This window comes from Setaria italica, chromosome VII (assembly GCF_000263155.2).
Source record: "Setaria italica strain Yugu1 chromosome VII, Setaria_italica_v2.0, whole genome shotgun sequence".
Taxonomy (NCBI): Eukaryota; Viridiplantae; Streptophyta; class Magnoliopsida; order Poales; family Poaceae; genus Setaria; species Setaria italica.
Window position 1 is genome coordinate 32985481 of NC_028456.1, and position 25637 is coordinate 33011117.

The 25637-nt window shown below is 48.7% G+C and overlaps 3 protein-coding genes across 3 annotated transcripts; 2 read left to right on the forward strand and 1 right to left on the reverse strand.

The window, feature by feature from the left end:
* The first annotated feature begins 1260 nt into the window (after window positions 1–1260).
* On the forward strand, window positions 1261–3394 carry LOC101772368 (amino acid permease 3). The gene is made up of 3 exons (XM_004977153.4): window positions 1261–2072; window positions 2168–2310; window positions 2395–3394. The coding sequence occupies exons 1-3, from the start codon at window positions 1409–1411 to the stop codon at window positions 3028–3030; spliced, it is 1443 nt and encodes a 480-aa protein (XP_004977210.1). The 5' UTR covers window positions 1261–1408; the 3' UTR covers window positions 3031–3394.
* Window positions 3395–14313: 10919 nt separating this feature from the next.
* LOC101772777 (amino acid permease 3) lies at window positions 14314–16465 on the forward strand. The gene is made up of 3 exons (XM_004977154.4): window positions 14314–15084; window positions 15182–15324; window positions 15430–16465. The coding sequence occupies exons 1-3, from the start codon at window positions 14430–14432 to the stop codon at window positions 16063–16065; spliced, it is 1434 nt and encodes a 477-aa protein (XP_004977211.1). The 5' UTR covers window positions 14314–14429; the 3' UTR covers window positions 16066–16465.
* A 6898-nt stretch (window positions 16466–23363) lies between these two features.
* On the reverse strand, window positions 23364–25407 carry LOC101773596 (amino acid permease 3). Its single transcript, XM_004977156.3, has 3 exons — window positions 24634–25407; window positions 24387–24529; window positions 23364–24296 (listed from the first exon to the last, which is right to left on the reverse strand). Exons 1-3 carry the CDS (start codon window positions 25286–25288, stop codon window positions 23661–23663), a joined length of 1434 nt encoding a protein of 477 aa, XP_004977213.1. The 5' UTR covers window positions 25289–25407; the 3' UTR covers window positions 23364–23660.
* Between the last annotated feature and the right edge of the window lie 230 nt (window positions 25408–25637).

The following is a 25637-nucleotide window of genomic DNA, read 5'->3' on the forward strand; positions in this document are numbered from 1 at the left end:
CATTGGTCATCATCAATGCTATAAACTGCTTAGAGCCTGCTTGGATCCGGCGTCCTAAACTTTAGAACATGTCCCATCAGATGTTTAGATACTAATTAGAAGTATTAAATATAATTTAATTACAAAACTAATTGCACAGATGGAGTCTAATTCGCGAGATGAATCTATTAAGCCTAATTAGTCCATGATTTGACAATGTGGTGCTACAGTAATCATTTGCTAATGATGGATTAATTAGGCTTAATAGATTCGTCTCGCGAATTAGTATAGGGGTTCTGCAGTCAGTTTTATAATTAGCTCATATTTAGTCCTCCTAATTAGCGTCCGAACATCCGATGTGATCCTCTTAAAGTTTAGTACCTTATATCCAAATACCCCCTTAACCATACTTGTCAAGCATAAAGTATGGTGCTAGCTAGGGTCTGGCTGGCACTCTAGCCGAGCATTGTGGAAACCATGCTCAAGCTCTCGATTCCGAGGCGTGGAAACCATGCATTGTGGCTGAAACGAATCCTAATCGCAGGGTTCTCCCCTATGTGGATCTGTAGTTGGGTACCATAGGGATCTTGTGCCAACTGGAGGTGCAGCTAGCATGTGGTTCGGTCCTAGAGTTTATTTGCTTCTCCATGTGTAACCTGCAGGCACATGATATGTCTGGCAATTCTGAGATGAGATAGATGTATGAGGTTCCGAATACCAAATATTTCTTGAGAAAAAATACTCAAGGCAGTCTATATATTGAGTTACCTTTCATCTAAAAGTTACCTTTAGTATTTTAATTAGTTTTGGACATCGACAGCCATTAACACACTGCTCTAACCACTGATTACTAGTGTCAGTAGAATTTTTTTGGAACTATGGAAAGACAAATCCAACTACATTTCGGAAAAATCTATAAAATATTTGGTATATTTTTATGGCTAAGGTTTGAACGTGTTGGTTGTTGCGCGAAACTTTTATCACAAACCACATTAAATAACTGAATCCAATAAACATGTCACAAGAGTTTGTTTCGTCCATGCACGACATAACAGTCAGAAAAAGTACACAAACCACTGAACAAAGACACAGGAAAACTCCAACGAGCAAGATAAGAGCGATGTAGGCAGGCACTAAACTATTTCCGCCGAAAAGGAAAAGGAAAAAAATGGACAGACGCAAACGCTACCGCTGACCAGAAAAGAAACCAGAGACCTCTGCCTACTCTGCTCCCGAGCTCTCAGTCTATATATACCCTGCTCCCTCCCCTCCCTCCTCCCACACAGCCTCTCACCTCACCTCTCAGCCTCGTCACTCACAAGTCACAAAGAGGGAGCATCACTTGCCTGCTGCGCTCTTCCGAGTTCCGACAACTTACTCCGACGAGGAAGAAAGTTCGGAGAGGGAGCTTTCTCCAACAGTAGTAGCCATGGGAGCGCACAACGGAGTGAACAATATGCACGAGGTGGCGCCGATGGAGGTGTCTGTGGAGGCCGGGAACTTCCAGGACGCCGAGCGGCTCGACGACGACGGCCGCCCGCGCCGCACGGGCACGTTCTGGACGGCCAGCGCGCACATCATCACCGCCGTCATCGGCTCCGGCGTGCTCTCGCTGGCCTGGGCCATCGCGCAGCTCGGCTGGGTCGCCGGACCCGCCGCCATGCTGCTGTTCGCATTCGTCACCTACTACACCGCCACGCTGCTCGCCGAGTGCTACCGTACCGGCGACCCGGAGACCGGGAAGCGCAACTACACCTACATGGACGCCGTGCGCTCCAACCTCGGCGGCGCCAAGGTGGTGTTTTGCGGTGTTATCCAGTACGCCAACCTCGTCGGCGTCGCCATCGGCTACACCATCGCGTCGTCAATCAGCATGAGGGCCATCAGGAGAGCCGATTGCTTCCACACCAACGGGCACGCCGACCCGTGCAAGAGCTCGAGCACACCGTACATGATCCTCTTCGGCGTTGTGCAGATCCTCTTCTCGCAGATACCCGACTTTGATCAGATATGGTGGCTCTCCATCGTCGCCGCCGTCATGTCCTTCACCTATTCTTCCATCGGACTCTCCCTCGGCATCGCACAAACAATTTGTAAGTTCTTGATCATCTGTTCAAGACATGCAATTTTGCATGATTGATCGATGCTAAATTACTGACATGAGCTCGATCGGTTGTTGGAATTGCAGCTAATGGAGGGTTCAAGGGAAGCCTTACCGGCATCAGCATCGGAGCCGACGTCACCTCCACACAGAAAATCTGGCACAGCCTGCAGGCCTTCGGCGACATCGCCTTCGCCTACTCCTTCTCCAACATCCTCATCGAGATCCAAGTAAGCAATCTACTGCTCTACTGCTCTGTTCTCTTCAACTCGATTCCTCTGTTTCTAATAACCAAAGCTAATCTGATTCTTCAGGACACAATCAAGGCACCACCACCGTCGGAAGCGAAGGTGATGCAGAAGGCCACCCGCCTGAGCGTGGCGACGACCACCATTTTCTACATGCTGTGCGGGTGCATGGGATACGCGGCGTTCGGCGACGAGGCCCCGGACAACCTGCTCACGGGGTTCGGCTTCTACGAGCCCTTCTGGCTGCTGGACATCGCCAACGTCGCCATCGTCGTGCACCTCGTCGGCGCCTACCAGGTGTTCTGCCAGCCCATCTTCGCCTTCGTCGAGCGCCGCGCCGTCGCCGCCTGGCCGGACAGCGCCTTCATCTCCCGGGAGCTCCGCGTGGGCCCCTTCGCGCTCAGCGTGTTCCGGCTCACGTGGCGGTCGGCGTTCGTGTGCGTCACCACCGTCGTCGCCATGCTCCTCCCCTTCTTCGGCAACGTCGTCGGCTTCCTGGGCGCCGTCTCCTTCTGGCCGCTCACCGTCTACTTCCCCGTCGAGATGTACATCAAGCAGCGCCGCGTGCCGCGCGGCAGCACCAAGTGGATCTGCCTGCAGACGCTCAGCATCACCTGCCTCCTCGTCTCCATCGCCGCCGCGGCCGGTTCCATCGCCGACGTGATCGACGCCCTTAAGGTCTACCGGCCGTTCAGCGGTTAACTTGACAGAAGAATCTCAAGCAACTACTGCACACTAAAATCACCGGACTGTTTGCGCATACCAAGAGTAGCGAGTGGCGGGGCGACGTGCCGCGTATTCCTCCAGTACATGGTTCCACTAGGCAGGATGATCTTGTTCTACCTGCAACTATGTCTTGCTAACTTTTTCCATAGATTAGATATGTTCCACACTAGATTAGCAGTAAGCTGCAAGTGAAATAATTTTGGCCGCTCGTCATGTATGATTGAGAGAGACTCTGATTTTTATTGTTTTCCTTTTTTGGTGTGGGCGCCAGCTTGAAACCTGCAAAAAGGTTTTTCTTATGCTCCCGATCGATATTCGTTCAAAAGTTGAAATTCAGTCTTATAACTTTATACAGCTACAAAATAGGGCCTGCTATACAGTAGTTCATATGAATTTAGGATTTAATAATCTTTAAAAGTACGTAATCTTTAGAATTTGCCTGGCAGCTCCAAGCGCCCTCATTTTTTTTTAATCCTAGACTACACTACACAAGGCCGTTCATTATTACAAGCCAAATGGAAAAGCACAAAATTACAAAATTCACACCTTGTAAACACCAAGACAAGATAAATGTTTCAAACACATATCTTGTTACTAAACCTTCATCCATGCTTGGTAAAGATGTTCATCATCATGGCTTCAAAATTTTGGCACGCCGTGGTCAAGTGATGGTGTTCCTCCTTTTTTGCAGCAAGGACCAAAAGTGACTATTTAGCCGCTTGTCATGTATGAATGAGCCTCTGATATTTTTTTTTTTTGTGGACGCGTCAGCTTGAAACTCCAATAAGGATTTCTTTGGCTTCCGATCAATACCCGTTCCAAAATCTAAGAAACTTTCAAGAACTTTGGGCCTTATACTCCATGCATTCATCTTTTATGGCACATTTTTACGATCTAAAGTTCACTCTTTGATCAGCAATTATATGTATGAGTCGAATAATAATATGTGAGTTATGTCATATTCAAAAGCCGTTCCTTATGATTATGATTTTTTAACTTTATAAAATACAATAGAAAAGAACTTATTGTCAAAGATAGATTCTGGACTGTCAAAGAGGGCATTATATTCTTCCATGACTATGACATATAAGGTGCTAAATTACGTATTTGTTCTTTACTTGATCAGCTCATATGCTCAGATCACATTTTTTTAGGACTTGAACATATTCTTTTATTACTTATATGATTGAATCATGTGATGCCTTCGAAGATAAATGCATGCCAATAATGCAAGTTGGCGTGACCTTTTTTTTTTGACGAATCGACCTTGTGGCATCATCTTTTTCCTAGGAAAGCGACTATATATGCTATACAACAAATTTGAAGTGCAAAGTTCCAAATCATTTCTTTACAAAACTTGTCTGCACCTTGGCACTAATCGATCGATAGACTTTAACTATATTCTCGGCAGTTTTCTTGGACCTTGATGATCTGTCAAAAAGTATCTATCCATAAGAAAAGTTTGTGTGCTTGTTATGCTTCCACACATGTTGTTCCTTTTGTATATTGTACGTATCCCATTCGCACGTGGTTTCTTTGTACGTATATTGTATCGCATTTGGATTTAAGAACAGAGGGAGACTAACTGACCAAGCTGTGTGCATCATGAACTAGGGTAGAGCCTCAATGTGTCTATATGGATATATTTCTTAAGTGCGCATTCAGATTACATAATAAACTTCCTGCCTTCACCAAAAATATAAAAGGTGGTACTGGATATTGAGATCCTAACGAAACATTTTGTTATTAGCATGTTTACACTGGACAATGTACATGCACAATCATACTCATATGATTTCAAAAAATAAAAAAGATTAGAGCTATAAAAAAAGGTGGTACTGGATATTGAGATCCTAACGAAACCTTTTGTTATCAGCATGTTTACATTGGACAATGTACATGCACAATCATACTCATATGATTTCAAAAAATAAAAAAGATTAGAGCTAGCTGCACGCAGTTTGGCAGGTTTGTAGAGCGTGCAAACTTTAGGTTGCTGGTGGACGTTTATTCGACATTTTGTAGGAAAAAATGTATCCATCGATTGATCGATTGATTGATTGAAGATGCGCATGAGGAATTGGTTATGTCCATTAATTTGTTATCCTTTGTCAGTCTCTCGACAAGTCCAAAAGTGCTTTGATTCCAGTTAGTTTAGTTCATGAAGCAATTATATACGTGCATGCGGCTATGAGCTAGTAGTAGCCTTCTGTGACGAGTTGCTTGGAACTTTGCATTGGACAACGATGCGTTTGAAGTACTGGGACATGCACTAGTAGACATCAATTATTGGGTGCATTTCCTTGCTCATATGGTCAATGTCGATGTCAGATACGTGTGGCGCGACTTCACTTGAAAACGGGAGGGATAGTTTGGTTGTTTCAACTGATTATTCGTCAGAAGGTAAGAGAGTAGTAGCAGTAGTAGTAGAAGTTAGCCATGTAGCCGACTTCAAGCAAATTAAACAAAGTGTTGGTGGCATTGGCTTAATTATATTGACCTAAGTGTTGTTTGGCTGCTTTTTTATGGGCACACAGGTGGTACTTGAACTGTTAGCTGTAGATGCCCCCGAAACTGAGAAATTCAGACGCCTGGAAGAGATATTACTCGGAGCACTAACCGCAACTCTGCAAGTAGCTAGTGATCCAAGAGCTTTCCTCGAGTGGATCGATCGATCATTTACACCTCGATCGATGTTGAACCACATTCTGCCTATCTCGTTCAGGTCGACTGTGACTAGAGGATTGAGCAATCGGCCGGGCACGCCGGTGGAGTGGGCACGGTCCTTTCATCTTCCACCTCCGATCCTGGACCTCAAGTGAAGTGGACGGGCGGGCATGCTTGGATAGTTGGATAATGGATATGGCCGCATCTACAAGGAAGCAGGCCGTTGTGTTCCACCGCGATAGATGCATTCGTGCGTGGCGTGCCGACTGCGGACGGCCGCCGCATCCGATCCGTCTGTGGCGTTTGGAATCAAGAGTTTTTTTTTTTGAAAATAATTGGAATCAGGAGTCGCTGCAGCGTTTCCCTCCCTCGTTTTCTCGTCTCCGAAGGAGACTTGCTCTTCTCTCTTACTAGAACAGAGTACGTGCAGAGATGCTGGTACTGGCCGGCCGGCCGTGCGCTCCCCCACCTGAACCTGATCGAGGGATGAGGATTGGAGGAAGAAGAAAGAAATGCGTCGTCCGTGTCCATGTGATGCGATCCCCGGGGCCCGGCTCTTGCGCCGCGTGACGCGCAGGCAAGTCCTTTGGTCGCCACTTGGAACCCCTCAAAATTCCAACTTGAAGACTATGCAAAAAGAAAATTCTCCATCACATCAAACTTGTGGTACATGCATGGAGTACTAAATGTAGACGAAATAAAAAATTAATTGCACAGTTTTGTTGTACTTTGCGAGACGAATCTTTTGAGCCTAATTAGTCAATATTTGGACAAAATTCACAAATACAAACGAAACGCTACCGTTGCGCTACAGTAATTTTGGTTGTTCAAAGTTGGGCAACCTAGGTGTCACTCAGGGAGATGCCATGCATGCATGCGTGGCCCGAAATATAATGGCAGGTCTCGCTGTCGGCACGCGTGCAGTGGGGCCTCGGCGTCTCCGTCTGCCTGCGCGTTGGGCACACTCGGCAGCGCGTACCCGCTGCACTGCAGCCGTGTCGTGTGGCCCTGGCTAGCTGCTAGCGACAGGAGAGGCAGCAGCGAGCGAGCAGGGGGCACCACACTCACCACGATCCGATCGGATCCACCGCTCGCCGAATCACAGCAGGACAGGCACACGAACACTAAAACATTCTGCATATCCAGTGCGTGCATGCAGGTAGAGGTAGGCCACGGTTTGACCTGCTTCCGTTTCGCCTCACCTCTGCATATGCAGGGCCTGTTTATTTCCTCAAAATTCTAATTTTGACACTATGCAAAAAGAAAATTCAACATCACATCAAACTTGCGGTACATGCATGGAGTACTAAATGTAGATGAAATCAAAAACTAATTGCACAGTTTTGTTGTACTTTACGAGACGAATCTTTTGAGCCTAATTAGTCAATGTTTGGACAATAATTCACAAATACAAACGAAATGCTACAGTTGTGCATTTATGGCAAAATGTCAATTTTACCACTCCTAAATTGGGAACTAAACAGGGCGGAGGATCGAGTTGACTGCAGTAGTACGTACAGTACGTGACTTTATTTTGAAATCCAGGCTGATCATATCCGCTCCTCACCAGCATGACTGCTGCTCAACCACAGCCTGGGTGCCTGCACGCGGTGTTGCACTGTTGGGGAAGATGCATGTAGGCGAGCCAAGCCATGTTAAAAAAACAGAGGATATTTTATCTGTAGGACGACACTGCGAAATTATGATTTATCTCATTGAATTTGTTTGATGGACACTGCAATTTTGTGATTTTGTCTACAAGACACTACACCAAATAAAATAATCATTTGGAAGAGAGAGGGTGAGTAAAAAGACTTTGTTGCCCATGACTTTCTTCTTCCTCTAATCGGAAGGACAGAGACATATGCACTTGCAGCGCTGTGGTCTCCTGCTGGCCTCTTCCTTGCCGGCTGCTGCTCAGCTTGTCTACCAAGCACCGCGAGCCAGTCTCTCCTCCAATGATCCTCTCTCCAAGTCTTCTCCATTTGAAGCGCCAGCGGAGTATTGCGTGGAGGTCACCACCACCAAGGTGTGCCCAGGGACGCGGAGGGGAATGGACGGGCATCGCATGGAGCATGGGACTTGTCGAGCGTATGCAGGATGCAGCGACCTCTCCTCGCCTTCGCCGTCCCGCAGGGCCGGCCGCACCCCGTGATGCCGCTCCACGTGATGCTCCAAATGGCCCTAAAAAAAAAACTTGATCCGTCCATCGACTTGCACGTCTTCTCTTTCTCCTCTCCCATCGTCTGGACTATATATCTTGACGACCACGAGATTATTCAGGACAGCATCGTCCCACTAGGGTGTGTTTGGTTGGTTGTATCATTTGATTCATGTATGAAATGATTCAAAATAATAATGATCCTTTTGTTTGGTTGGGTGAACTGTACCAGCTCATCCAGGATGAGACCATCCCACTTAATACATTATTCTACTAATTAGAGTGAACCATATGGTACAAGCAAATTGGTCGAACCACCCCATCCAGGATCATCCATACCTGCATCATGTGGTGCATGCAACCAAACACACACCTAGTTAATTCAGAGGTACAGGTCGTCGGCACGCGCGCAGGCAGACTGGACGGGAGAAGAGACGAATCACAAACTGTTCCAAACCATACCATCGCAGCATCAAGCCTCCACCAATGATTACTGTTTAGCTCACTCATAAAATATTTGTCATATTTTAATAGGAGAGAGAAGAGCTATCTCTTGATCAAGAGATAGTTCCGTACATGCACTTCAAAATTATGTGGGGTTATTCATATCATAAATTACGTGCTACAAGCTAGATAATTGTAAGGTTATTTTTTAAAGTGCTTAGAGCTGGATACTAGTTGGTACCATCGGAGGAGGTCTCAGGAATTAATTGTTAGAGATAGATTGATTGATCAGGGCATCACGCTACTGCAGTGATGGATGCCCTCACGGACAACGGAGGTCGTGGCAACGACCAGCACCAGCTGCTGCGAGAAACTCTGTCTGACCACGGAGGCCACCTTTTTGACTTGCCACCCGTGCCACCAATCCCTCTCCCGCCTACTTCGAGGATGAAGCGAGCCGGATCTTCGCCAGTAAAATCCGACTTCGTGTATCCTCCCGTATCCTTATGGTGGGTATAAGTAGTTATCATATACAGAACTCATTTCAGTATAATATCATATTCATACCATACAATAATATTTATTACATCTAAGAATATAAGAGTACGATCTGGTACAAGCTCCTTTGACTTAACGACAAGAATAAAGCCAATGTGGCAATAACTAACTTCTGGAAGCATCTCCATCTTCTCGATCAACTCCACAGGCATCTTGAGCATAGCATCACGACCTTCAGTCGTACCACCCATCGTGGTTGTTATCGAAGTTGGACTCGTAACTTGCAAACTCACGAGCTATTCCCAAGAAATAAGACAGGTCCACGTCACCATCCGTATATAGTGCAAATTTTAAGTGGCCTAATACTAGTATAAAAAATAGTCAAGAAATAGGCTCGAGTTTCCTATGTAGCAGCAAGCATAAAGAATAAACTTCCATAACCATCAACCCATCTCTCATCACATCGGGAGCACCTGCCTCGACAGGATCCCTATCACCATCATCCTATCTCCGAACTAGGGTCAACGCAAAGACTCCCTTGGGTTGTGTAAAGCTCACCCCCGCCAAGTATCCAAAAACACCTTCTCCTGCCGGTTTTATCCCACTCACGCCAAGAATCCTGATCACGATATCCCATACACATGCAAGCATAGCACAACGTATACACACGCGTATATGGTATAGTAGTTCGAAAGTCAAGGTATAAGGCATAAAATAAGGTTGTGCAGGGTTCATCATCATCATGCGAGAAATAAAAAGCTAGCATACTAATTAAGCAATGCCTAATGGGTATTCAAGTCGGAATGGGCATGAACCTGAGTAGTCTTCCTCCTCGTAGTAGTCTTCGTATGGCTCCGGCTCCGAATTCAGCTCCGAGTCCCCGACAGCTCCTATTTATGCAATTACCATAATTACAGAGGGTCTAATTGCAAAGAAAACCCAAAAGAGACCTAAGGAAGACCCAAACAAGAACAAGATCTAGTCCATCGTGTGCTTCATTATTTTAGAAAAATTATGAAACCGGTTTCATATTTTTTGGAGTTAAAATAAATTAGTTATAAATTTTTGAAGTTTAAATCAACTTCTGGAATTTTGAAATAATTGACGAAAATCAGAATAGACCCGAGAGCGACACGTGGCAGCATCAAAGTGCGCCACATGTCTTGTTGATGTCAGCAGTGGGGTCGGGTGACGTCAGTGTTGACCTGGTCAACGGTAAACGGTTAGCGGGTCAAAGTCAACGGTCAGTGTTGACTGATCAACGGGCCCTGGTTAGTGGGTCCCACGTGCTCGACGAATTGCCCCAAAGGCAATCCGTGTCGGCAGCGTGCGGCTGCGCTGCTCAGCTAAGTCCGGCGAGGCTCGGGCTACTTCGACAAGCCCCCAATGACCCAAGGCTTGACCTCTGGTCACCTCTTGACAGTGGCGTGGTGTGCGGTAAGGGGTGGCAACGGCGGCGAGCTGTGGTTCAAGGTGGCTCAGAGCGCGATGTAAAGGAGCGGCCTTTGGTCGGGTTTCGGCGATGGTGCGGGCATAGCGTGCGTGTGTTCCCGATGAGGCGTCCACGGCAGAGGTGTCGGAAGCGAGGCAGCGGAGCAAGGCTGTGTCGGCGGCGAGGCAGCGGGATGAGGGAAGGATAAGCTGGAAAGAAAACAAATAGGTAATTGTAGTTCTAAGTCGAGCGCTGACTTCAACTCCGAGGTCATGAATAATGCTCCTAGCATCTCAACTGATGAAGCCTATGCTCTGCAGTGCGATGGCGAAGTGTCAAGACAACGTGAGTCACGACCGTTGTAGTTGCAGTCTTACATTAAGACCAAAACTAATCATTCACGTTAGGGGAAAAGGAAGGGCATTATCCATGTGTATATAGTAGTACGTACTACCCCAACCAGCATTAGGAGACGTGCAGCTCCACCGGAAAATCGAGAACAATGCAACAATTTGCATGCATATTGTTGATTACCGGTGCGGTATTGCTAGCTGCTACTCTGTTCTAGTAGGAAATAAACGTGCGAGTTCTCCGCTGAAGCTAATCAGGTTCAAGCTCAGTGCCTACTTCCACTCACTCTCGGTGCAGCTTATTGGCTAGTACTAGTAATGTAGCACAATCAGTCCGTTATCCAGCTAGTAATAATCATGAGAAGCTTGAAATATTTAACCCGCAAATAAAGAGCGCCCAGAAAGCGCGGGGATGGCAGGAAAAAGGCGCGAGGGAGCTGAGTGCGCCGCTGAGTTCTCAAGCAGTCGGCATCGACGCGCCAACATCCGACGACCCCAAGTGAAGTGACGGCGGTGAAAGTGATCGAGACGCATGCACGCGCTGATGACACGCACCAACACCTTAGCCATCGACCTCCACTTGAGACTTGACTTCTCTCAAGAACAAACTTATTTGGAGAGAAATTTCTGAAGAATAAAAGGACAATAATACTCGTGAGTTAGAAGATACCAGTGGACCGCATCCTGAAGATTTAATTTCGGCTCATCTAAACAAAGCCCAAAAATTGCAGAAATATCTGTCTTTGCAGACTTTCCACATCGGCGATAAATTGTTGAGCTCAATTTGCCGATTTCATTCCAAATCCAAAGGAGCAATAAGGGAACCGTAAAGCCACTTGTTTTACAACTTGCTCCACCACCTCACCATTTCATGCCTAGAGTATCCAGGAATATAAAAAAGAGTATGCGCTAGAGATGCTCTAGTAGGTAAACTGTAAAAGTGTAAAGTGTAAAGGGTAAATTGTTTAAGATATCCTATATACCGCTGAACGTGCGAAAAATATTCGCTGAATAAGACTGCCAACAATTATCGCATAGCGCATGATGCGGCACCTTGGTTCCCATGCATCCAGCAACTGATTAACAAGTCTGGCGTGTAATCCGTGCAAATGTTTTTACTGTAATCACGTACTATTTTAAACCTGAGTGAAACCCACTATCGGTATTATTTTCCTGCTTGTGCTTAAGTAAAAGGGATAACAATTAACAAATTGACGATAAGATGTCTTGTACTCCTGTTCTATTAGCTGAGTCACAAGTAAGCTGAGACGATAACATGTCTTGCTCTGTGCCATCACACGGAATCCTTTTAGCTGTTTGGCTGTAACGTGGGATGAAAACAATCGGAAATGAGAGTTATCGGTACAAGTCTTCCATCTCCCGATTCCCGAAGTCAAATACTTTTCTGCTCCTGAGCTCGGCAATGGCGGCCGCTCAAGGACTGCCGGAGGAGGAATCAGGGTGTGTTTCCACGTCGTAAAGTTTAGCACCTACCACATCGGATGTGTGGATACTAATTAGGAGTATTAAATATATGCTAATTATAAAACTAATCGTACAGATGGAGTCTAATTCGCTCGCGAGACGAATCTATTAAACCTAATTAATCCATGATTTGATCATGTGGTGCTGCAGTAACCATTTGCTAATGATGGATTAATTAGTCTTAATAGATTCATTGTCACGAATTAGCCTAAGGATTATGCAATTAGTTTATAATTAGCTCATGTTTAATTCTCTAATTAGCATCCGATGTAACACGTGCTAAAGTTTAGCACTCCAAACATCCCCTTAGCACCAGGGGTCACGTCAGCTGCCAATGCGAGGGGCGGTGTCAACGGCTGGCGCTGCCTCACGCGTTCGCGCTCCCTCGACGCCTTCTGAGCGCCGGCAGTGGAGCACAATGCCTCGTGGCCTGGGAACAAGTTTGTGTGCCACGCGAGCTGGGTGGCCTGGGCCTGGAAAACCTGAGCATTCAGAACCAGTGCCTCCTAACCAAGCTGCTGCATCGCCTCTTCCACCCAGGCGTCGGCACATCAACTTGGTCACTCTGGAAGGAATACCCGGTTAGTTGGGAATTTACCATATTTTCTAAATCAACTATTATATGAGAAATGTAACGTAGAGTGAAAACAAATAGAAATAGCAAGTTTTATGTTTGAGTAGAATCGGAAAGGTCAGAAACGAAATCATTTTTCTGGAAACGAAGCTCCATCGGTCTAGAATTTCCATCACTATTGTCCGCTCGCGGAAAGTGGCAACCCTCCACGGCAAGGCTGCACGGAGGGTGTTTTGTAGCCCTCCTGCACGGAATTTTTTTCCACGCAACCCACCACGACTTCGCTCCTGTCTGGCGGTGTTGCACACTCTAGGCTCCACCGCCAACTGCTTCGTCCCTGGTGCGTTGCACCGCCCCCACATCGCTCCCACGGCATCTCTCCAAGCTGTGGCCGTCATGCTGCTCTCCTGCCGGTCCGGCCACGCTGCGCGAAGCCACCTTCTCCCTGCTCCATGCCCGCCTCCCCGCGGCTCTCCAAGCTCCGGCCAGTCGCGCCGCTCTCTTGTTGCTCTGGCTGGGCCACGCAACGCCCCCATCTTTTTACTCCATCCCTGTCGTCGCTGCCGCCCCTCACCTCCATGGGTGCACCATCGCCCTTCCCCGCCAGCGTGGGCTGCTGCTCCTCTTCCCCTGTACGAGCCATCGATGAGCATCATCACGACAGGGCATTTTCGCCAAGAACAACGGGAGGTGAGGGTGAAGTCGGGGGGAGCCACTTTTTTCCGCTCCGCCTCCACCGAATGGCTCTAGTCAACGGGAATTGAGGAGCTTCTCCATCGAAGCCGTTTGTTGGCTCTAGCTAAAGAGACCCTTAGCGATTGTAATGTAAAAGTTACTTCCTCCATCTTGACCTGACAAGACCTCTTAAACATTTTAGGACATATTAGCATGAGTAGCAAAAGATGCTTGTACCCCTAAATTAATAGTAGTTGCAGATAACAAGGAACTTATTTTTAGTAATAATCCACAAATCAGCCATCCTTATTTTGTCAATTATAGAAAAAATTATATGGCAATCATCCGAAGGTGGCTAGAATGCTTCCATTTTGTTAAAAAAGTTTCTAGTCTTATTGTACTTTTCCCTTCACGCAGAAGGCTCCGGCGTGCACTGAAAAAGCCAAATAAATTCGACGGATCAGGTTCCCTACTAGTACTAATAATGTACTGATACATTGAATGAATTCGATCGAATAACACCAATTCGGCGGGAGTATTTTAGGAGCACCTAATATACCGTGGGGAGTACGCGGCGTGAACTCAAAACCATTTTGTGCAGCCAGCCACATGCATCCAAAAGATCCATGACAGTCTCACAACTCACCACTCTCACGACTCACGAGCGCTTGTTTTTTTCTCTCCGGGCATCTTGAAAATATTTTTAAGCAACCTCCTCACCATGACCTGACGTCCTGACCTCGCAGGCATCGTCTCCTGCAGCCCAAAGCCAACGCAAAGCTCCAACCAGCAGGATAGAGGAGCGTCGTATTCACTCATTTCGGTTTTCATTTTTGCCGCTCAAAACAAAGTGAGAAAAGAAAGGGAATTTACCAAGGACAGAGACGCTGACCGGCCGTCCAACGCGCTGTGAGAGATACAGCACTCCTCTGCCTCCCCTGCCATCACACTATATATAAAGCAGCCTCGTCGCTGATCTCCTCCGCCATCACACACCACCGCTCACCTCGCCTCAGCCTCACACATCACAGCCTCGGTCACTCGCAGACAAGAACCCAAGCCTCGCCCTCGGCATCGCTGAAATAATTCATGGCGTCGCACCACGGCCCCAAGCACGTGGCGCCGATGGAGGTGTCGGTGGAGGCCGGGAACGGTGGCGCCGCCGAGTGGCTCGACGACGACGGCCGCCCGCGCCGCACGGGCACGGTCTGGACGGCCAGCGCCCACATCATCACCGCCGTCATCGGCTCCGGCGTGCTCTCCCTCGCATGGGCCATCGCGCAGCTCGGCTGGGTCGCCGGCCCCGCCGCCATGCTCCTCTTCGCCTTCGTCACCTACTACACCGCCACGCTGCTCGCCGAGTGCTACCGCACCGGCGATCCCGACACGGGGAAGCGCAACTACACCTACATGGACGCCGTGCGCTCCAACCTCGGCGGCGCCAAGGTGGCCTTCTGCGGCATCATCCAGTACGCTAACCTCGTCGGCGTCGCCATCGGCTACACCATCGCCTCCTCCATCAGCATGCAGGCCATCAGGAGGGCCGGCTGCTTCCACAAGAATGGGCACGGCGTCCCGTGCAAGAGCTCCAGCAACCCATACATGATCCTCTTCGGTATCACGCAGATCCTCTTCTCGCAGATACCGGACTTCGACCAGATTTGGTGGCTCTCCATCGTCGCCGCCGTCATGTCCTTTACCTACTCGTCCATCGGGCTCGCCCTCGGCATCGCGCAGACCGTCTGTATGTTCTTGACGATTCAATCGGATTGCTCACGATATTTGTGAAGTGATTGCTCGACTGTTAGTTCCTGACAAATGCTCAATTAATGCAATTGCAGCCAACGGTGGATTCAAGGGAAGCCTCACCGGCATCAGCATCGGCGCCGACGTCACCTCCACGCAGAAGATCTGGCACAGCCTGCAGGCCTTTGGCGACATCGCCTTCGCCTACTCCTTCTCCAACATCCTCATTGAGATTCAGGTAAGCAAAAGCCTCCTGTTCTCTGCTCTGATTTAATTTCTTCAGTTAACTTGAGATTCCTCTGTTCCTAATAATCAAGGCTTGCTCTGTTTAACTCTTCTTCAGGACACGATCAAGGCGCCGCCGCCGTCGGAGTCGAAGGTGATGCAGAAGGCGACGCGGCTGAGCGTGGCCACGACCACCATCTTCTACATGCTGTGCGGGTGCATGGGCTACGCCGCGTTCGGAGACAACGCGCCGGACAACCTCCTTACAGGCTTCGGCTTCTACGAGCCCTTCTGGCTCCTCGACGTCGCCAACGTCGCCATCGTCGTGCACCTCGTCGGCGCATACCAGGTGTTCTGCCAGCCCATCTTCGCCTTCGTCGAGCGCCGCGCCGCCGCCGCCTGGCCGGACAGCGCCTTCATCTCCAAGGAGCTCCGCGTGGGCCCCTTCGCACTTAGCCTCTTCCGCCTGACGTGGCGGTCGGCGTTCGTGTGCGTCACCACCGTCGTCGCGATGCTCCTCCCCTTCTTCGGCAACGTCGTCGGCTTCCTCGGCGCCGTCTCCTTCTGGCCGCTCACCGTCTACTTCCCAGTCGAGATGTACATCAAGCAGCGCCGCGTGCCTCGCATGAGCACCAAGTGGATCTGCCTGCAGACGCTCAGCATCACCTGCCTCCTTGTGTCCATCGCCGCCGCCGCGGGCTCCATTGCCGACGTCATCGCCGCCCTCAAGGTCTACCGCCCGTTCAGCAGTTAACTGTCTCCGGCCGTACGTGCATGCAGCATTCATTGCGTTTAACTTCGGTTAACCGTGGTGTCAGATGTTTGCAACGTGGCCCTTATAGAAATGTGATATTAATTAAGGTGTAAGGATTAGGCACCCTTGTGCACAGGCTGGCCGCATTCCTTGGAAAGACAAGGGGTGTGGACAGAATGGCAGGAGGTGTTTGTTTATGATGAGTCATCTAGCGTAGGGTGTCTGGTGCAAAAGTACCAGTTTTCTTATTTTTTTACTTTTTTTTTGGTTTTTGTCATGGTTCTAGTTTCATAGCTTTTCCTTTTTATTTTGTTCGCAACCAGTTGTACCGGATAAAAGTATATGAAGGGGGGAAAAACAATTTACATATGAAGCCATGCCACTCTCTATTTGTTTGTTAGTTTAAGTTGGCCTCATCAGAAGAAGAAAAAATGTTCAGTGGGAGATATCAAGTGGAAGCAAAATATTCTCTGAAGTTAAGGGGAAATATGATTCCTGCATTCATTTTTTTTTATAAAAAAAGACACGGTGGGGTTCCATGCGCATTACATTTCTAGTAGGTGATAGCCTTAGTCCTTGTACATACATTGAAAATTAACGCAAAAATTGATGATAAGCCGTTGGCTACCTCCTCAAATTATTATTTCAGTTACAACTTGGAAAAGATCCAGCAAAACCTTGTCTTCATTGTTGGGTTCTCGTCTCAATATCTTTATTGAGAAACTAACTTTGTTTTTCTTTTCATGAGAAACTCGGTCCTCTAACAGAAAAAAAAGGTGACTTTAATACAAGAGAAAATAGCTTTTTCCTGGTGGGTTCCCATTTGCTCCCGCTTCTGTCAACCGTACACTTACCGAGCCACTTGCCCCAGGAACAAATCCCCTCGCATCGAAACAGGGGGCCTTTAGTTACCAGTGCAATTTTGATTTTAATTCGCGAACAACTGCAACGATGGTTCTGGAGCTTACAAAGTAGTTGCAGTAGTTTCCTGCTCCCCTCAAGATCGAGTCGCAGAATATGTCAGAAGTGGCAAACAACAACAATTGACCTGAGAATCCATCAGAAATTAAACTTCACTGATCGACGATGATCCTCAGGTCCTTATATGCATATTGCCCCTGACGTCAACTCAGGAATAAGAAGATAGCTGGAATATTGGTAGGCGATGACCGGCCAGCAGCCGAGGGCTCTGGAAGAAGCAATGATTCAGCAGATCAGCTGGGACGGATCCGCGGAGAGGTCGATCGATGGGCCGGTCGAGGAACATTCATGCCGATCGAGATGTGAACGGAAGTGGAGAATCTTAGGTACAGATGATGATAAGCCTTCCAATCCAAAGAGGAAACGGGTGGTGAGACAAGCTGGACGGAATGATTGAGTAGTCGGGAACGGAAGCTGTTCTGGACCATTAATTCTGTGTTGCTTTCGTCTCGATCGGCCCCGCCTTTTAATTTTGTTCTCTCTTTTCTGGCACGGGGAGATTATGCTTTTTCCGGCCGGAGAGGATCGGACGAACGGCCTGGGAGAGGATGGAATCCCGGGGACGGAATGTGTTATCGCTGTCGGTTTAGTTGATGAGCTCTTCAAATTGGATGTTTGGATTTGCTTGCTTGGAGATACATACTAGTTCGTTAAGGGGTCGTTTTTCAATTTGAGAATCTGCTACTAGTAGAGGGATCGGATCTTCAACAATTTACGGTGCAAGCAATTACTATGGGCCCATGCATGGACAAACCAACATTCCTGAGTACGTTGGGATGACTTGGCAATGTAATGCAGATTGTAATAAGCTCAGTCATGCATGCATGACACGTGGGCCCGAGAGACTTGTGTGCACGATGGAGTCGTGTCTGGTAGTCGGCATCCTCCGTGTACCCCACCACAAGTACTATCTAGCAAGAGCATCAAGGGAGTAGCTTTTTACCAGAGATCGCAGAGGTAGCTAACTGGTGGAGGTGGAGCAACAAAGAGAGGCAGGAATCCGCGTCTCCGACGATGGCAACGGCGCGACCGGTCCTTCATTCCCCGCCTTTCCCCTAGCATAGGTACTGTACATTCTAGCTAGCTACAGCTATACAGCCAGACCGTCGTGTGCCGTTACCGTTGCCGGCGCACAGTACAGAGGAGTCACACTCTAGGGAGGGAGTAGGGACAACTAGTACTCCTAGCTGTAGCAAAGGGGTACTGAACGGTGGGTGGCTGCTTGCCCCGAGCCCGCGACCCTTTCGAGCTAGAGCACCTTTTGGACAGTAGTCCTGATACTTCGCTGTTGGGGCTTGGAAAGTCAACTCCAATCGGCGGCCGGCCATTGTCAGCGCGCCTTTAGCGAGTCCGTCGGAGGTCAACGCCGAGTCTCCCGTGCTGTACGCGCCGGCTGTATATAGGGCTTGTGCAGTGCAGCCCACCAGTGACTGGTAGCCTCCATAGGGGTGTTAGCTATCTAGGCTTGTGCAGTGCAAAAGGAGGTCCTAAGCCAGTCTTACCTAGTACGCATCCCACGAGCATTCCCCGCTAGCCAGGCTCCGCGTAGCAAAGCGTTATGGTTCCCTCACCTCTCCTCTCCTCTCCTCCGCCGGTGAACCCCTCACGCACTGCTCCTTCGCACACGAGCTCCTCTAGACTGCTGCTTCCTTGCCGACGGTGCGCTCCAGCTCGGTGACCGCCCCAGGATGGCGTGCCTCACCTCTGTCACATGCATCGTGCTCGCCGCCAAGGTCAAGAAGATGCGCATATCTCTGCTCCTCACCCTCCCAGCTCGGCGCCACCGCTAGCAGGAGGCCATGGAGCGAGCCATGGCAATGAGCTCAATGTAGTAGGCCCAAGGCGAGCTCGAGACAGGCAACATATGCTTTTCCTTGCCTCCTGTTATCTTTTGAGCCTAATCAGTCAATGTTTGGACAATAATTCACAAATACAAACGAAACGCTACAGTGTGCTACAGTGGTAATTTTAGCACTTCCAATTTTAGCAACTAAACAAGACCTTATTGTGTGGAGTCGTTGAAAATACAATGTTTCGAGAGTACGTAGAGCAGAGGGCGCCAAAAAGTGATCGACGTGGACTCGTGGTGCTGTTTTTGTTTGCACGGGTGGGTTGTAGAGCCTTGCAAGCTTCCTTGTTCCCCCTGTCGTCGTCCACAGCATGGGTCGTACGTGTACTTACGTCAAGATTAGGTGGTCTTGTGTCAAGTCCCCTGCTAATATAATTTCGTACCAAATGCATGAACTTTCGTGGTCAGAATTTCGTGTACGTCTTTCTCTACGTGCACCGTCCCCAAGCATCACCCTCTTTCTTCCTAATCCTACCGCATACAGTGTGCGGGTGCGACAGTGCAGGCCGACCACGGCGTCCGGTCAAAGAGGTGGCCGCGGGGTCAGAGCGCCGGTGGGCCCTCGCCAGCGCGCGGTTGCTGGGCGCCACGACACGTCCCCCTCACTCCACACAGCAGCGGCTTTCAATTCGGTGTCGTGATGCGCTTGCTTATCATCGATGCGGTTGGCTACCGATGGCGCGCGCGCGCGCGCACGTGAGGTCGCGCGATGCGGTTGGCTACCGATGGCGGTGTGGCATAGTACAGTACTAACCCTGATGATGCATGGTGGCCTCGAGATTTTTAGTCTAATCTAACCCTGATGATGGAGCGTGCATTATTGAGGATTCCATCATCTCGTTTCCATCCTTGTCCTGCTCGCGTCGCGTCGCGCGTTTGCGTGCCGACCTGATCATCGATGCTCCGGCCGGCTCCCATGTAGGTAGGTAAGATCGACGGCGTTCGATCGTTTATGCATTGCCTGCCCCGGTTAGCTACTAGTATAGGCCACTCTAATCTCGCTCCGAAGCCAGAAACGAACTAAAGGCATGCAGATTATTAAAACTGTTTCCGGTTGGAGGCAGGGATTTCTGAGTGACATTAAGCGTGAGAGGGGAGGCAGCAGGTTGCACTCACGGCTTACATTAGCTGTTGCTGTCAACCAGCAACACGTACCAAGCTGCGTACGGTGACGGTGACCTGCTTGGTTGAGCAAGGGGTGATGGATGCTGAGCGCGCGCGTGTCGACATGTCGCTACAGCCGTGCTCCGCAGTCCGCGCATTCCGGCCGGCCAAAGTGATGAGAGTACGAGACGTGTCGGACGTGCCGCGAACACGGCAGGGCGACGCGGAGTTGGGCAGGGGGCGGAGTGCGTGTGCGTGTGCGTGGTTGGTTGGGCGCCAGCCGACGAGCCTGCTCCTTTCCTACGGCTCGCCCGGGCTGGGCTATAATCCAAGTTGGCATTCTCCAGCCGTCCGGGAAAAGTCCGCAGCTTATTTCCACGCGCGACGATCGATCGCCCAATTTGCACCGGTGCCCACTCCCTCACTCACGCTCACGGCCATTGGTCCTGAGCATCACGGCCGCAAAGCAAAGCAGAGGCCACCACCTTTCTTCCTTTCCGTCATCGTCCAGCGCAGAAAAAAAAAACACCCGCACCTCGTTCATTCCGCAACTGGCATATATGCGCATGATATAATACATACACGTACATGAGCTTTTCGCTTTTACTTACAAGAAAAAATGCTAAAGTATACTTCCAGATCGGACTATGCATATGAACTGATCATTATATTGACGCTTTATACCAAAGATAACAACTACTCAGCTTTTTTAATTATAATTTCACTTTGCCGGTTCTCCACCAGTTTCCCTTTTATGGTGCCTTTTCAGCACGTGCGTTGAACCTGCTGCTAGTTAAAACTTTCATCGCGATCTTCATCCAGCTTTCTCCTCCGTACATAAAAGCTGGCAGCATATTCGCTTCAGCTTATCAGCCGGCTTATCAGCCATCGAACAGTGTTTTTCTCTCACAACAAATCAACCGTTTCAGCTTTTCAGCTGGCTTATAAGTTCAGCCGAACAGGCTCTGGGATGATGGCAAAGTATGAGACAAACTATATAGTAGGAGTATTACACAATGCTAAACGTGGACTACTGATGTAAATGCCCTTCAAGCCAACCATGTTTGCTCCATCTATATTACGTGAGCAACCTCGTCGTCTCATCCTTGCTCTAAGCAGCATGCAGGTTACTTACACCTAAAAAAGGCCTGTTTGGATAATCACATTCCCTCCTCCTGATACATTTGGCTAGGAGTAATTTAAAAAAGAACTAATTTCCATGTCAATCAATCTCCATATATACGTATGAATCGTATTAGAAGGCATTGTTATTCTAATGTCCAAGCAAGACAAAACTTAAGTGTACATCTCTCCTTTGGTTTCCAAATGAAGTCTGTACGCATGAATGGAGAACATTGACCGCTACCACGCACAAAAGAGCAACAAATAATTGATCATCACGAATCGGCATTGACTCTAGCTACAAGTAGTGTACCTACCATTACATTTCAAAGCCATCGCCGTCGAATCCGAAGCTCCCAGCAAGTTACCTAGCTAAAGGAACTGGCTGATAGCCGCGCGCATACAGTTGCGTGCTGAAAAGAAACAAAATGCTTTATTGACTTTTGCCACGAGTTCAAAGAATAAGCAACGTGCACACACAATCCTATAGACTATAGGTGTGGTTGGTTACGCGCATGAGGACCGTCCTGGACTAGTGGATTGGTATCATCTCGCGGAGATGACCGTTTGGTTGCCTGTACAAGCTAAACTATTGCATATGCTAAACTATCTAAACTATAAGAGGACCATATATCTGCTACGACGCGACCTTTGTATCTGCTTGGTGAAGTAGGGCAGCATAATCATGGGTTCACACTCAAGAAATATATATTCATGGATAGGATACAATGCATATATGCATGCAGTAGTTTGGTCTCTTTGTTCATATATCCATGCAACAGGTTAAACGTTTGTCCATGGATATTAGGATATAGATCGTTCAAGGTCCAAGAAAACGGCCGGGGATATGTAGTCAATCGATTAGGTGACTCGGAGACTAGTTTGCAAAGATATGGTTAGGACTTTGTTGTTGAAATGTACGATGTGTAGTCGCATTTCATGAGGGAAAGAGTGATGCTACATAATCGAATTGTCAAAAGGTCGCGGCAACTTGGCATGAAGCTATCATCAGAAGATATCAGATACTCCATCCGTTTCAAAATGTAGGTCGTTCTAACTTTTCTAGATGTATATATTTTGCTATGTATCTGGATATAACTACTCTATCTTTAGATGCGTAGGAAAATGTATATATCTAGAAAAGCTAAAATCATCTACATTTTGTAACGGATGGAGTATCACATAAGTCAAGCATATGAGTCCTACAAATTAAGAACAAGTCCTATATATATGTACATCAAAGTTGGTCATATGGAATGATCAAGTGAACACAAACACATTAGTCATAGGCTCATAGCTATGCAAGATCATCTATAATTATTCCATAAACACCTAGCGAAGATATGGCATGGCCCAAGGGTGTGAAAGTTTTCCTACCTATCATCAACGAATGGCTTTATGTTTGGGCCGTTCTGGAGTGGTTATTTCTTGAAATGACAATGCATGCTCATCCGCAATTCCGCGCATAAAGTATCAATACTGCATTAGGTATGTTTCCTTGTTGAACTTTGGGTGACAAAACATTAGATTCACCCGTTCGACCAGTACTTGAAGTGTGAACTTGAGGCTCCATCAACAGATGCTGTCTATAAAAGACTTTATCAAATAAAATGTGTATTCAGCAAGAAAACATGTTGAAGTTCTTTTAGTGGTTAGCGTATATGCAAGGTAGGGAAAAAAAACACGCTTGATGGCCAACAAAACTCTAAACCCTATAATGTCCTTTGTTTCCAATATATAGCTTTACTCCATTTTAAAAGTTTACTAAATGCAATAAACTAAACTTAACATTGTGAAGGTTACTGATAGTTCTTTTAGTGGTTAGCGTATATGCAAGTAGGAAAAAAACACGCTTGATGGCCGACAGAACTCTAAACCCTATAATGTCCTTTGTTTCCAATATGTAGCTTTACTCCATTTTAAAAGTTTACAAAATGCAATAAACTAAACTTGACATTGTGAAGGTTACTGATAGTTCTTTTAGTGGTTAGCGTATATGCAAGGTAGGAAAAAAAACACGCTTGATGGCCGACAGAACTCTAAACCCTATAATGTCCTTTGTTTCCAATATGTAGCTTTACTCCATTCTAAAAGTTTACAAAATGCAACAAACTAAACTTAACCTTGTGAAGGTTACTGATAGTCAAGTTTTGAAAGGAAACTTGTAAACGTTAAGTACTTGTTGATGAAGCAAGTGAAATTTTAAGATTGGCTAATAAATCAGTAAAATTTGGAAGAAAAATTGACAGGTGAAGAAAATAATTTCTTTAGTGCTTTTGTCTCATCAAGCTCAAATTGAGGTCACAAGAAGTTCCACAATGCCACTCGCAGATTGACAAGTGGCGAGAAGTTTAGGACCCACTGCTAATCTTAATCTAGGTGAGTGGTTTGGTGATTTGGCATCCAGTTGTGTGTCTTTGTGTGAGACCGCTGTTTCCAACTATCTCTAAGGCAAAGGCTCAGTTCACAATCAGTGTTACTTGAAATCCTTCGAGCGTCAGGCAAAATCAGGTGCTTGAGGAGTGCCTCTTCGGTGAAGTTAACCGCTGAACGGCCGGTAAACTTTGAGGGCGGCGATGACGTCGGCAATGGAGCCGGCGGCGGCGGCAATGGACACAATTAGGCAACCGACGCTGAGCATCTGGAGGCAGATCCACTTGGTGCTGCCGCGAGGCACACGGCGCTGCTTGATGTACATCTCGACGGGGAAATAGACGGTGAGCGGCCAGAAGGAGACGGCGCCGAGGAAGCCGACGACGTTGCCGAAGAAGGGGAGGAGCATCGCGACGACGGTGGTGACGCACACGAACGCCGACCGCCACGTGAGGCGGAACACGCTGAGCGCGAAGGGGCCCACGCGGACCTCCTTGGAGATGAAGGCGCTGTCCGGCCAGGCGGCGGCGGCGCGGCGCTCGACGAAGGCGAAGATGGGCTGGCAGAACACCTGGTAGGCGCCGACGAGGTGCACGACGATGGCGACGTTGGCGACGTCGAGGAGCCAGAAGGGCTCGTAGAAGCCGAAGCCTGTAAGGAGGTTGTCCGGCGCGTTGTCTCCGAACGCGGCGTAGCCCATGCACCCGCACAGCATGTAGAAGATGGTGGTCGTGGCCACGCTCAGCCGCGTGGCCTTCTGCATCACCTTCGACTCCGACGGGGGCGGCGCCTTGATCGTGTCCTGAAGAAGAATTAAACAGAGCAAGCCTTGATTATTAGGAACAGAGGAATCTCAAGTTGACTGAAGAAATTAAATCAGAGCAGAGCATACCTGGATTTCGATGAGGATGTTGGAGAAGGAGTAGGCGAAGGCGATGTCGCCGAAGGCCTGCAGGCTGTGCCAGATCTTCTGCGTAGAGGTGACGTCGGCGCCGATGCTGACGCCGGTGAGGCTGCCCTTGAATCCACCGTTGGCTGCAATTGCATTAATTTTGGGCATATGTCAGGAACCAAGAAACTATCAATCACTTCACGTCTTAACGGATACCTTGACCAACCCGACTGAATCAAGAACTTACAAATTGTCTGTGCGATGCCGAGGGAGAGTCCGATGGAAGAATAGGTGAAGGACATGACGGCGGCGACGATGGAGAGCCACCATATCTGATCAAAGTCGGGTATCTGCGAGAAGAGGATCTGAACAACGCCGAAGAGGATCATGTACGGTGTGCTCGAGCTCTTGCACGGGTCGGCGTGCCCGTTGGTGTGGAAGCAATCGGCTCTCCTGATGGCCCTCATGCTGATTGACGACGCGATGGTGTAGCCGATGGCGACGCCGACGAGGTTGGCGTACTGGATAACACCGCAAAACACCACCTTGGCGCCGCCGAGGTTGGAGCGCACGGCGTCCATGTAGGTGTAGTTGCGCTTCCCGGTCTCCGGGTCGCCGGTACGGTAGCACTCGGCGAGCAGCGTGGCGGTGTAGTAGGTGACGAATGCGAACAGCAGCATGGCGGCGGGTCCGGCGACCCAGCCGAGCTGCGCGATGGCCCAGGCCAGCGAGAGCACGCCGGAGCCGATGACGGCGGTGATGATGTGCGAGCTGGCCGTCCAGAACGTGCCCGTGCGGCGCGGGCGGCCGTCGTCGTCCAGCCACTCGGCGGCGCCGGCGTTCCCGGCCTCCACCGACACCTCCATCGGCGCCACGTGGTTCGTGCCGTTGTGCACCGCCATGGATCAATAGTACCGAGCTCCTTCTCTCAGCGTTCTCGTCCTCGGACTTAACAGCTAGCTGCTAAGAAAGTGTGGTGTGAAGGGAGGTGAGCGGAGGTGGTGCCGTGGTGGTGTGTGGAATGGAATGGAAGGAGGTGGCCTTTATATAGATGGGATGAAGGTATGAAGCAGAGGAGCGCTGCGCTGCGCGTCGTCGTCGTCGCGGCGGGAGGCGCTCACTCTGGTCAGCGCGTTTGTCTGCGCGTGCCCTATACATCACTTTCTATCTTGATCATTGGAGTCTTGCGTTGACTATGGTCGACGGTTTTCTTTGGAGGGCGAACGCTGGTGCAGGAACGTGGTTGTCTAT

Coding starts and splice junctions, on each gene's coding strand:
- LOC101772368 (XM_004977153.4), top strand. CDS start 1,409: ATGGGAGCGCACAACGGAGTGAACAATATGCACGAGGTGGCGCCGATG. Junction 2,073..2,167: donor CGGCATCGCACAAACAATTT/GTAAGTTCTTGA, acceptor TTGGAATTGCAG/CTAATGGAGGGTTCAAGGGA. Junction 2,311..2,394: donor ACATCCTCATCGAGATCCAA/GTAAGCAATCTA, acceptor CTGATTCTTCAG/GACACAATCAAGGCACCACC.
- LOC101773596 (XM_004977156.3), bottom strand. CDS start 25,288: ATGGCGGTGCACAACGGCACGAACCACGTGGCGCCGATGGAGGTGTCG. Junction 24,530..24,633: donor CGGCATCGCACAGACAATTT/GTAAGTTCTTGA, acceptor ATGCAATTGCAG/CCAACGGTGGATTCAAGGGC. Junction 24,297..24,386: donor ACATCCTCATCGAAATCCAG/GTATGCTCTGCT, acceptor ATTCTTCTTCAG/GACACGATCAAGGCGCCGCC.
- LOC101772777 (XM_004977154.4), top strand. CDS start 14,430: ATGGCGTCGCACCACGGCCCCAAGCACGTGGCGCCGATGGAGGTGTCG. Junction 15,085..15,181: donor CGGCATCGCGCAGACCGTCT/GTATGTTCTTGA, acceptor ATGCAATTGCAG/CCAACGGTGGATTCAAGGGA. Junction 15,325..15,429: donor ACATCCTCATTGAGATTCAG/GTAAGCAAAAGC, acceptor ACTCTTCTTCAG/GACACGATCAAGGCGCCGCC.